Source organism: Xenopus laevis, chromosome 5L (assembly GCF_017654675.1).
Source record: "Xenopus laevis strain J_2021 chromosome 5L, Xenopus_laevis_v10.1, whole genome shotgun sequence".
Taxonomy (NCBI): domain Eukaryota; kingdom Metazoa; phylum Chordata; class Amphibia; order Anura; family Pipidae; genus Xenopus; species Xenopus laevis.
Window position 1 is genome coordinate 37,413,173 of NC_054379.1, and position 12,902 is coordinate 37,426,074.

General features: G+C 39.8%; 3 protein-coding genes across 4 annotated transcripts in view; 2 read left to right on the forward strand and 1 right to left on the reverse strand.

The window, feature by feature from the left end:
* Positions 1 to 12,902, forward strand: part of pygm.L (phosphorylase, glycogen, muscle L homeolog) — a 43,516-nt gene that overhangs the window by 6,658 nt on the left and 23,956 nt on the right. Inside the window, 1 exon segment of the mRNA NM_001086701.1 lies at positions 1,687 to 1,788. Within this exon segment, the coding sequence (NP_001080170.1) occupies positions 1,687 to 1,788 (102 nt within the window).
* On the forward strand, positions 2,704 to 9,328 carry LOC108716617. Of its 2 annotated transcripts, XM_018262873.2 has the most exons (3): positions 2,704 to 6,948; positions 7,065 to 7,498; positions 8,571 to 9,328. In XM_018262873.2, the coding sequence occupies exons 2-3, from the start codon at positions 7,070 to 7,072 to the stop codon at positions 9,093 to 9,095; spliced, it is 954 nt and encodes a 317-aa protein (XP_018118362.1). In that variant the 5' UTR covers positions 2,704 to 6,948; positions 7,065 to 7,069; the 3' UTR covers positions 9,096 to 9,328. The 2 variants fall into 2 exon arrangements, with proteins under 2 accessions (XP_018118362.1, XP_018118361.1); XM_018262872.2 differs by lacking the exon at positions 2,704 to 6,948 and having other exon boundaries at positions 6,962 to 7,498.
* Positions 7,500 to 10,445, reverse strand: LOC108716616 (protein ANTAGONIST OF LIKE HETEROCHROMATIN PROTEIN 1-like). The gene is made up of 2 exons (XM_018262871.2): positions 9,486 to 10,445; positions 7,500 to 8,509 (listed from the first exon to the last, which is right to left on the reverse strand). The coding sequence occupies exons 1-2, from the start codon at positions 9,924 to 9,926 to the stop codon at positions 7,709 to 7,711; spliced, it is 1,242 nt and encodes a 413-aa protein (XP_018118360.1). The 5' UTR covers positions 9,927 to 10,445; the 3' UTR covers positions 7,500 to 7,708.

Consider the following 12,902-nt stretch of genomic DNA (forward strand, 5'->3'; position numbering starts at 1 on the left):
AGACAGAGTATTGTCTTTAGGAAAACAACTCATCTCCCTTACCCCTAAAAATGTCAGGGGTAGTGGAGAGGCCAGGGTCGGACTGGGGGGCCCAGGGCCCACCGGGACCACTGTCCAGGGCCCCCTGGGACCGCTGTCCAGGGCCCCCCCCTGCCCTAATGTGAAGCGTGGCTGGCGCACATGCATGCAGGCGCACTCGGCGCGCACACACACTGCTGCGATCGGCGCAGGTGACGCTGCGCAGCGACGATTTTCTTGAGGATTTCAAAATGGAGAGAGGGTCGGGGCCCACCGGGCCAGTCCGACACTGGGAGAGGCCTATTTACGAACATTCAAATTTTTTTTAAAAGCTGCGATTAAACTCTGTTTCTCTAAAATCTAAAATCAGGAACAACTTGTAATTTATTAAAAGATTCTAATATAAAAAGAACTATTAAAAAAAAATATATATATATATATATATATATATTAAAGCACTGTATCTAGACAGCGCTATACAAATAAATGATGATGATATATATATATATATATATATATATATATATATATATATATATATATATATATATAAAACGCTGAGCAATGCCCTAAAAATATGAACACTTCAAAAAAATTTTTAGTTTTTCAAACAATTTACTAGTGAAAAGAAAATCATTTAAACGATCGTTTTGAGATAATCGTGGTCTCACGATAACAAAAAGATCTTTTAAAGGTCTTTACATCTATGGCCAGCTTTAAGCAGCAGTGTTTGAAGGTGCAGACTTCCTTCTACATGGAAAATAGAGCTCCTGGAGCCTGACTGTTTGCTGCCAGTTCAAAGAAATGTAATTGTTCTCTTTCTGATGGAAATTAAAAAAGAAACTTGCGAATCAGGTTTCTGTCCGTGCCACATTTCCGTTTGCCTGGAAGGCTGGATCCAGTTCATCCCTGGCAAGGATATTGGCCTGGGAAAAAGACATAAGGAGGAGTTGTTTGCTGGAATACATTAAATATAAAAAGATCCCAAAATTAACACAAGCCATTTCTGTGTATAGTTCCATGGCCTTAAAAACATCCCTATATTTTGCAGCACCTGGTTGAGTTCATAGGGTGACTTTCCAGGGAAGCCCGTTGGTAGGCCCCTTAAATTGGGCAATAAACTTAATCTGTCGGCAGTTTATATCTGCCCATGTATGGGGGGCCTTTACTTTTGAATGATGCATTAAGGTACATGCATTTGGGTGTTGTCAACCAGATTAACTGCTTTGAGTGGCCTCATCTGATAAGATTGGATTGGCAATTGATCCATCAAACTAATTAACTGACATCTGCAGTCACAGACTGATGATCATGGCTGCATGTGTGTTTGTGGCCACAGTCATTATTATGCCTATTATCTTCATGAAGTTGTAGCTTTGGCAACACGAGGGGCAGCATAACTCATTTAATTAGGTCTACTTTACATTTCAATATAACAGACATGTTTTAATGCCTTTTAATGCACACTAGATGTATCTGGGTGCTCACGTCATTTGGCAACATAGATTGTCATAAAAAAAAAAAAAACACATTGTTTTGTTTCAAGTACCCTGACATAAGCTGCCACACTATTCTGGCAAGTACTACACAGTTGAGTAAATGAACAAGGTAAGGTGTATGTACTGGTGCTCCCTGTGTTTGTAACTCTATTTCTCTTTTGTTCAACAGAGAATTTATTATCTCTCCCTGGAATTCTACATGGGTCGCACCCTGCAGAACACAATGCTAAATCTGGGACTGCAGCATGCCTGCGATGAAGCCATTTATCAGGTACGGATATCCCCTAACGCACGTCCATACATTTAGTTAGGGAGAAATGTTCCTTTTAAAGGCAGATTTAATTCTCTCCAATTTCAGTTATGAAAAGCTCCATACACCCATCATTCTGCTAGTGCACGTTTTGTACGATAGAAGTCACGTCTACTGGCAGATACACAATAACGGCCTTATCAGCAAATAGGATTCTGACTCCTGCAATGTTGTTTCAAGAGACAGAACCAACAGTGCAGAAAGGAATAAACAAAAACTTGCTTTTAGTTGCAATGCCATTTACAAATAAATGCACAAACATTTAATGTAATGCAGTTGCGAACATGCAGATGAGGAATACAAAATATATTAACTCATATCATTGGAAAATATATCAAATAACCTTTGAACAGACTACTGCATGTTATAAAATACCTGATTGGTTGCTATGGGTAACCGGGAAGCACCTATAAGCTCAGCTAACCAGTCGCACAAGCTCCATCTTGCTCTTTTAATTTCTTCTTTGTTATGATTTTTCTTTGTTTGAAAGGAAGTATGTTCTGTATTATTTCACTCTGGCCAAATTGTTCAAGCATTGCTGCCAGAAAGAGTTATTGTTTCACAGCATTTTTCCATCTAACCAGCACAATCCACTTGTCCTAAAGCCTCTCTCCTAGATTAATTCTTGTCCTGGAACATAATTTTCTATTAAGGGCAACTAAATCCAGTGTCCATGCATTCCTTAGGGCAGAGACACGCTGCTATTCGGGAAATTAGTCGCCCGGCAACAAATATCCTCTTCTGCGGGGCGACTAATCTCCCCGAACTGCCTCATGTGGAAACTTTGGGCGACTTCGGAAAGAAAAGCCCCCCCGCCGGCAGGGAGGCAGTTCGGGAAGCTTAGTCGCCCGAAGAAGAGGAGATTTGTCACCGGGCGACTAATTTCCCCGAATTGCCCCGTGTTTCTCTGCCCTTAGGGCAAAGACACACAGAGCTACAAGCAGCAGTTACTTGTCATGGCTACACAATAGGCAATAGTAATAAGTGGCTTTGCTAAGAGGCAATTCTCAGTGTTGTGTATGGCAGGGTATTTAGTAGCCACAACAAGTAGCAGCTACTAGTAGCTCTGGCAACTTTGTGTGACTTTGCGATATATTGGTTTTACTACCAGCGATTGTTCAGTTGTTTCCAATGGAGACAAATTTTTCTGGAGATTTGTTGCTCGCAGTCGTGCATAATTAATTACGGATGACAAATCTCTCCGTTGGGCACTGCCCTTAGAATAGCAATGGTTATTCACTCCCATTGCTTCATTTTATGAGAAGACAAAAGGTTGTTTTTTCCCCCTAAAATGAAATGGAGTCTTCAATAAAAGGCAAGGCACACTTTTCTTGCACCTTATATTGTGTGGTCTATATAATTAACTAATGGAGTTGCTTTACAGAGATGCCAGTATAGAGATAAGTGAGTAAATAATGCTTTCCAGGGAAGTTAATAAAGATTAACAATCCCAGCTCCACATCAGTGCGCAGAAGCAAAGCAACCTCTGCACTCTCCTCTCTTCCTCTGTGCTGTGCTTTTGTCCCTATGTACTCGTGCCAAAATGTGCGAATTCCAGGAAGTGTTGTCAGCGGGAGGACGAGCCCCGGGAAACCATAATGGGATTCTGTTACTCAGCTAAGCAACAAACTCTGCCTCTACCCATAAACTAGTTGTGCTCTCTTGATACTGAAAAGGGTTTATTCCTTTTTTTATTAATTTAAAGCGAACTAAAGTCTTTTTTTAAAGCCTTGGCAAGCTCCAGAGGTTGGCGTGATTGTCATGAAAATAAGCCAAGGCTGTGGGCACATAGGCTGTTGTTAGTGGCTGTTGTCAGCATGCATATTTTTGCAGGCTGAGAGAAGCAGCTCTGCTCAGTGCTCCTGATCCGTTGATTTGAATCAAATCAGCCTGTGTGCAGTCATAAACATCAGAGCTGAAGCTGATGGTCAGTATTTGGGTTGACCTCAGCCTGTGGGTGACGACACAGGCTGATTGAATTCCAATCAATGGAGTAGGTGCGCTGATCAGATCTGCTTCTCTCTGCCTGCAAAAATATGCATGCTGACAACAGCTGCATAATTTACTTTATTTTGTGAAGACTAAATGATAACACAGAATCAACAAATTCTTCTGTGGAATTAAACTAATATATAGACACTTCTGAAGTCCCACAAAAAAAAGTATATTCATAGTCCAAAGTACCGGTAAATGATTGGCAAAGAGTAAAGGTGGCCATAGACGCACCAATATTATCGTTCGAAACGACGTTTCGTCCGATATTCGGAACGTGTATGTTGAACGACCGATCGTTCCGCGATCTGTCGTACAACACATATCGATCGTTTAGTCGATCGGATAGGTTGGAAAATTTTGGTCGGTTTCCCGCAATTGTCCGACAGTATCTGAACGTGTTTGGTAAATTGTTCGACAATCACCATGGTGATTGCTGTCATGATGGGGGAATTTTTTTCCGTTCGTATGTATACGAAAGTTCGTATATCATAAAAACCTAGATAGACAGTACTGTAGAATGGTATGGTTACTATTATTTTAGTTCAATTTAATATAAATGTTCTAGACTACTAGAAATTTAACCTAATAGACTGTTTTTGTTTATTATTTCCATAGGTATGTATACTGTATAGTATCCCTTTTGTGAAAAAAATTTGACAAGTGAAGATTGTGATAATTTTTTTTATTTTTGAACCAAAAATATTTTCCACGCCTAGGTAATCATCTAGGCAATAATAACATAAGATTTTTATAAGACAGACAGCTATAACATTACATTTGCCATAACTATGACATCAGTGTTTTTTAAGCACACATGCATCATAATAAAGAAATCTAAAACTTCAGGCAAATATGCCCAAAAAAAGTATTTTTAAATTCAAGGTTTCACCAGACACGATACAAAATTGTGTAGTTTTTTATTAATCAAGTTTAATCTGCACTACGCTCCTCTCGGCATCTGTTTCTCAAACCAATATATAGGGGGGGGGTTCCTTTTGCCTGGAAGATGTCATGCCTCTCTACATGCAGGGTTTGTGCAAAAGGCAGTTATTAGAAATTTGGTTTGAACTGGAACCAAGAGTGAGCTAATACCTCTGCTAGGAAAGGAGTCCCTATATATTGGATCATTCACTTGACATCCAACTGCTGCATGAAGTCAGAATGGAGAGAAACAGATACTGAGAGAGGGATAGTGAAGATAAACTGGATATAAAACCGTACAGGATTTTCAAAAACAGAAATATAAAACTTCAGGCAAATATGCCCAAAAAAAGTATTTTTAAATTCAAGGTTTCACCAGACACGATACAAAATTGTGTAGTTTTTTATTAATCATGTTTAATCTGCACTACGCTCCTCTCGGCATCTGTTTCTCAAACCAATATATAGGGGGGGGGGGTTCCTTTTGCCTGGAAGATGTCATGCCTCTCTACATGCAGGGTTTGTGCAAAAGGCAGTTATTAGAAATTTGGTTTGAACTGGAACCAAGAGTGAGCTAATACCTCTGCTAGGAAAGGAGTCCCTATATATTGGATCATTCACTTGACATCCAACTGCTGCATGAAGTCAGAATGGAGAGAAACAGATACTGAGAGAGGGATAGTGAAGATAAACTGGATATAAAACCGTACAGGATTTTCAAAAACAGAAATATAAAACTTCAGGCAAATATGCCAAAACTTTGACTTTTACGTATTTGTAAAACTTTTTAACATTTAAATTTCCTGAAGCACCGAATGAAGGTTTTCTTCCAAAGACAAAACTGCCTCCTTAAGTAATTGCAACTGTGCAATGCATTTTTTAATTGCTTTGTAGGCTCCAGCTTTGTAGTCTCCTGGAAAATCTTTGGTTTCAAATGATGCTGGGCTTCTGGGTATTTCCGAATCTGCAATATTAATTAAAAGTGAGCAGAATATTTTATAGCAAGTGTGGTTATCACATGCATGTGCAACTATACCTGTTAAAACTATTGTATCTTGTGAGGAACTGTGCGGCACTTCTTCTGTTTCATCATCCACCGTTTCAGGGCTGTTTTGATGTGGCTGAGATGATGGTGGCCGTTTGTCACTGCTTTCTGTGGCATTTTTAGCTTCATCATGATGGTGCTGTGACTGAGATGATGGTTGACATTCATCACTGGTTTCACTGACATCTTTATGATGTTGGTCCTTTGGGGTAGGTGTGTACTGCTTTTTGATCATTAGTTTCCTTCTTTGTTGTCCTAGGAAGGAAGAACATAGGTTAATAAGCGAGTATTCGAACGAACGAACGTTCGTTATAACGCCACAGCACAATAATCACAATTACATGACAAAAAGTTACCCAAACTCACTTTTTTTGATGGTCCTCGTAATACTTTTTAGCTGATCTCTTTCTCTCAGTTTAAGATCTGACCATCTCTTCCTCAATTGATCCTTGGAACGAGTCACTCCAAATTTCAAGTGAAGAGCTTCAAGTACTTCATTTAAAATATTATCTTTCCTTGTATTGGGCCGACTGTAGTGAGTTTTTTTACAGTCATAATCCTTTCGTTGGAAATATTGTACCATGCAAATCATCTCTGCACGAGACATAGGACTTGCCCTTCTTTTATCCAAGGTCTCCTGTTCTTGCCTGGCTTCACCTTTTATTTGGGATTGCCTGGAGAGTGTGGTGCCCATGTCCACTTTGGAACTTGCAGATGCTCCTTGCTTTTGTTTTTTGGATTGCCTGCAGAGTGGATTGCCCATGTCCTCAGACACAGCCTTCGCAGCACTACCTCCTTCAGTGTTCATCTCCATTCTGAGTAGCGAGTACAGTGACGCAGCAAACAGGAAGTGACATAACCGGAAGTACTGGAACGAAGAAACGTATTACGAACGAACGTTTTGTTTTTGGCTCACGCTACGCAGTTACATTTTCTGATTGGTCAGGGCACTTTGAACAAACAAAACGTAACGACACAGCTGTTCCGTGATTTGTCGCTCTTGAATGAACGTACGAACGAACGTTCACACACGCTGTAGCAGTGGCGTGGTCTCGCGAGACAAACGAACAAAAGGCTCTGCTTGTAGCCAGCAGATTCAAACGAACGTTCGTTGGCGCACTGTGCTGGATGATTTGCAGTTGGCGCTATTTCATACAAAGGTAAGTTAACGAACGAATAATCGTTTTAATAAAATTTTTGAGATGAGATTATTACTTTCATATAAACTAATTAGAATTTTACTAATGAAAAATGCTTTTTTACTATTCTTTTATAGGTACAATGGCAGAGAAATTTCTCAACCCTGAATTTCTGAAGGAATTTATTGATATGTACCATTCATTGCCATGCTTATGGAAAGTGAAATCACAGGACTATTCCAATCGTCACAAAAGAAATGAGGCATATGCAAAGCTTAATGAATTATGTAAAAGAATTAATCCGGCATCCAATGTTGATTTCATAAAAAACAAAATTTCCAATCTCAGGACTGTATTTAAAAAAGAATATAACAAAGTACAGTCATCTAAAAAGTCTGGGGCCTCTGCTGACGATGTTTATGTTCCTCGGCTGTGGTACTATGACCTCCTGACATTTACTATTGACCAGGAGGTATCCAGAAACTCACTTTCGAGCTATGAAACAAATGAGCAACTCCAAAGCCAAAATGATACCATATCAGAATTCACACAAGCAACAGCATCATCCATAGTAAGTATTAAAAAAATTTTATTCAAAAAAGTAAGCAGCATTATATTCGTACAGAAAGTGTTAAGAAAGTGTTAAGATATCAGACTTCCGGTGAACACCTGTAAAATATTCAACATATTTCTCCCTATTATACTTTTGGCACCTTACTGTATAGCTAATTTATATATGTGCATTTTTGGCTTTACAGTCACAGTATGGCAAAAACCAGTATTACACCATAGCAGATTGCCAGTCAACAGCTCCAACACCAGTAAAATAATCAACATATCTGTCTCTATTACTTTTTGCATCTCTAGTATTGTTGTGTGCTTGTGTGCCTTGTAGTTCAATAAATCCATTGTTTTCATTTCTCCATTCCCCTGGAATAACATTTCTGGCATGTATGTCCTCCTGATCAATCAGATTGGAAGGAGTATAACTATTTGCATTGTTCCGTCTGAGAAAATTGTGTAGTATACAACATGCAAACACAATGATATCTATTTTTTGGGGAGACAGATTGATAGTAGTGTGGAAAATTCTGAATCTATTGGCTAAAATACCAAAGGCATTCTCAACAACTCGTCTTGCACGTGACAGTCTGTAGTTGAAAATCTTCCTTGCTGGTGTCAGTGTCTTCTGTGGGAATGGTTTTATTAAATTTTCATGCAAGGCAAAGGCTTCATCAGCCACAAAAACAAAATTTAGGCCCTCTTTTGTTTCAGAGTTTGATGGCAATTGTAACTGCTTCTCCTTCAGTTTCTGGTAGAACAAAGTCTGTTCTATAACACCACCATCAGATACCCTCCCATTTTTTCCGATATCAACCATGATGAATTCATACTTAGCATTTACTACTGCCAGAAGTATTACACTAAAATATCCTTTATAATTGTAGTAATATGATCCAGAGTTTGGCGGTGGATTAATTCGCACATGTTTTCCATCAATGGCACCACCGCAATTTGGGAAGTTCCAGTAGTCTTCAAACTGCTTAGCAACTTGTAGCCATTCTTCTGGTGTTGACGGAAACTATAATTAAAGAAAAATTGTATTAACATACAATTAACGTTGTTTCTATGTTTTCAAACAGAATGAAAGTACTCAAAATAATACTGTAAACAATGAAGTTCAACCCTCTACCCCACGCTCTGAAGTTCAACTCTCTACCCCACGCTCTGAAGTTCAACTCTCTACCCCACGCTCACAAAGTAATGCAAACAAAAATCGAAAACGAAAACAAAGGATTGATGATTTCAGCAATCAAATTTTAACAGATGCTGAAGCACTCCTTCACAAGCCTGGGGATGAGTTTGAAGCATTTTCTTACACAGTAGCATCCAAACTAAGAAGAATGGATGAAGATCAAAGGCTTATTTCTGAATTATTAATATCGGACATTCTAGCAAAAGGTCTCCAAAGAAAACACCATCCTGTTTCACTTAACCCACAGCCATCGTCATCTACTTACTGGCCACCCTGCCCACCGTTCCCTAATGGTACCCCTCAAATTAACAACCCACGTACATCTACCCCTTCATCTATCCTTGACTCACAACTGGAAGCCAGTTTTCATACAATGGGGGGGTCAAGCGATAGTGTATATACCACTTTGTAAATACCCATTTAAATTGCTAAAGTTACATTTTCCTTATATTTGCACTTGGATTTTTAGTTTATTATTATTATTACATTGTTGTTGTTAAATTATTGTATTGTTTATATTACTATATTTATTTGGTTTCACAATGGGGGGAGGCAAGTGAGATATATATATATATATACCACTTTGTAAAAAATATTTTTGAAAAAAATGAATGCCCATTGTAATTGCTGAAGTTATTTGTTTTATTGCACTTGTATTATTAGTTTATTATTATATTTATTATTATGTTGTTGTTATATTATTGGATTTTTTATATAAAACAGCTTGCCACTTTATTTATTTGTTGTTTGGCTGCTCATTTTCTAGGACATCAAACCAGTGTAGAAAAAAATGGTTATTTACCTGTAAATATTCTTGCTTGAGGGCTTCCACAATAGCACGACATGTATCTGGGATTATATGGCCAAGTGCTTGTGCAGATATTCCTGTAGAGAATTTTAGATCCTCAAATGTCCTTCCTGTTGCCAAAAATCTTAGTGTAGCTATCAGTCTTTGTTCAGGAGAAATAGATTTTCGCATGACAGTGTCTTGTCTTTGGATCAGAGGTGACACAGCCTCAAGTAGAACTTCAAAGCATGAATCAGACATCCGCAAGTAGTTTTTAAAATCTTCAGGGTTGTGCTCCCTCAGTTCTTGCAGTAGTGCCATGTGTGAAAGGGTTTCTCTTTTTAAAAGCCATTCTTTGCTCCACACTGACCTCTTTCTTCTATTTTTCTTTTTTAAAGAACAGACCAGTGCAATTGCAAGTGCTGCTCTGTGTCGTGGAGTATAGAAAGAACTCATTTCCCCTTGTGCTGAGAACCTTCGTTATACACGCACGTTCGTTCGTATGGACAAAAGACACAACGATCCTTCGTTTAAATGCACGCCAACCCGCCCACAACGTTATGTCACTTCCGGAAATTACTTTTTCGTAATCTAACGACTATCGTCGTTATGTTAATGGTTACTTTCGAACGACCATTCTCTGCCAAACGATGATATCTTTTAAGATCATACTTTTTGTGTTAATGGTGGATCGATTGTATTTAACGAACGATCGATCTCGGATCGTTCGTCGCCGCACGACTAAAGCTGCACGTCTATGGCCAGCTTAAAACTGAAGCAGATGATCTGATGTTTAGGAGTCCTTTTTACTGTCTCTCAAATCTCTCCTTATGGCTCTTTTTATGCCTATATGGCCCAGCCTCCCAGCAAGTCCCTATTTGTTATTATGTAGGTGTACAGACATATTGGAGTCTGGGTAACTGGATTATCCCCCCCTGCTGGCTCTGCCTATTGTCCTTATGGAGTCATGCACAGATTTGTTGGAGCCTCTGGGGTATCGGCACTTAATCTAATTTCTGTTGTATATACAGACACACCTTAGATTAGTCTTTAAGGGTAAGGCCAGACGAGGAGATTCGGGGAGATGGCGACTTATCGCCACGTCTTTTGCGCGACTATCTCCCCGAACTGCCTCAGCGTTTTTTCCCCATAGGCTACAGCGCAAAATCGCCTGCGCTAATGCACACGCGGCGATGCGTTTTCAATAGTCGCCCAAAGTTGCCTCTGTGAGGCAACTTTGGACGTGGCGATAAGTCGCCAGGCGACAAAACCTCCCCGAATCTCCTCGTTTGGCCTTACCCTTAAGGACCAGTAACACCAATTTTTTTAAATACTTATTTCCCCCCAAAATAGCTATAATGATGGGTAAGGCTTACTTTTCCATGTCTTTTTTCAAATCTTCAGCTTGAATTTGACAATGTAAAGTGCCCCATAGGAGAAAGGTCGAAATGCAATGGCAGCTTGAATTCCTCTGAGAACTGAACCGGAAGTAAGCTTCATACCAATAACCTAAAATACCTCAGCTTTTTTCAGTGTCTACATCTTAAATTTATGTTGTTATTCCTTCAGACAGCTTTAGGGGTAATGATGTGAGCATACCCTGAAAAAGCTTAGGTGCGTTATGTCATCGGTGCAAAGCTGACTACTGGTTCAGCGCCCAGGGAATTCAAGCTGCCATCGCCTTTTTACCTTTCTCCTATGGGGCACTTAGAAAGTCAAATTCAAGCTAAAGATTTGAAAAAATCAAAGGGGAAGTAAGGCTTATCTATTAATATAACTGTTTTGGGGGAATTAAATTCAATTTGGTGTTACTGATCCTTTAACTTTTTCTAGAAAGAGATCAGATCATTAATAATAGTAAGGTTAATGCCACACGGGGGCCTGAAAATAGGTCTGCTGAAATACGTGAGAAAGAAACACGAGAAATTAGCTGAGTGTCTTTGGGACGTAGTAGACACAATGGTTCCAGATGTAAAAAGAAGAAGAGACAACTGTCCACGTAGGGGCGTGAGTATTTCAGGTGTCCCACACATGGCTTGACATTGCCTGCTGGCACTTGACTGATTTAGCAGCCCCATGGCCAGTGTAGGACTTAAGGTAGCCATACATGGGCAGATCCGCTTGTTCATAGAGGTTACCAAACTAGCTGATCTTGCACCGATATGCCCACTTTGAGTGGGTGATATGGGACTGATCCGATCCTGGCCCCTAGGGCCCAATGATCTAATCACAAAGCCAGGAAGGCAAGCAATGGGATTTAGCACCGCATCAACAAACCAATGCAATCCCTGTTCCGACTGGAATTTTATATAAATAAATCAGGCAGGCTTGGTTACCCCTGCTCCCTCAAGCTATAATCACTACCATTTATTGGAAAATGCCACCCCTACTATTTCTGTTAAATGTTCTTCCTATTTATAATCTTAACAATCATCATTTAAAAAAAAAAAAAGGTAGGTAGTGACCCTGCCTCTAGCCTGTATCTCACTGCCAGCTCTGATTGGCCAGCTTTTGCTGCACACATTACCAGTGAGACGAGGAACAGGCAGCCATTGTGCCATCCAATGATCAAGTTACCTGTAGGCATCTCTCTGCTCACTCAATCGCTCCTTTGTTCTAGCAACAATGTAATATGCTTGTCACTCAGTATCTGATGAATCATATGCCAAGTCACTATATTTCCATCTAATGAGCTCTGTTGGCGCCATTAGGGATAAAGGTCTGCTATTGACTGACTGCTGTGGATAAACATGCATAATATCACTTTTTTGCATGTTTATGAGTATAATTAATATATATGGTTTACTTTCATAGATGTATAGTATGACTGACTTGCACAACCTAATTTATCTACAAATTCATATTCAAACTACCATACTGTCTCTGATTAACCCATCTGAAATAGCATGATCCAGTGAAACAGTACCCCAGTAGTCTTTAAAGTGGCCATACACAGGGAGATATGCTCGTTTGGCAATGTCGGCAAACGAGAATCTCTCCTCGATATGCCCACATTGAGTGGGCAATATCAGGCTGATCCTATTGTTGGGCAGATACTGATCGGGAAGGATAAAAAATCCTGTTGGATCATGGGACCGCATCAATGAACAGATGCGGCTGCGATCCAAAAGGATTTTTTACCCTGTCCGACTTTCGGCCAGATATCGATAGGGGACACCTGTCAGATGGCCCGACACATGGGCCAATAAGCTGCCGACTTGGTCTGTCGGCAGCTTTTATCGGCCGTGTATGGGGGCCTTTATTGTCTTGTGATTCTGGCAGATTATGGATGAGAACGACTATATACATATTAGGCTATGACCACATTTGTCCTACGTTTATCTGTAGGCAAAGAATCACCCCTTATGTTTGAATCAGCACTCTTCTGTGTCTGCATCGGGAGCCACTGTTCAGGCATATGGAGTGTATTGA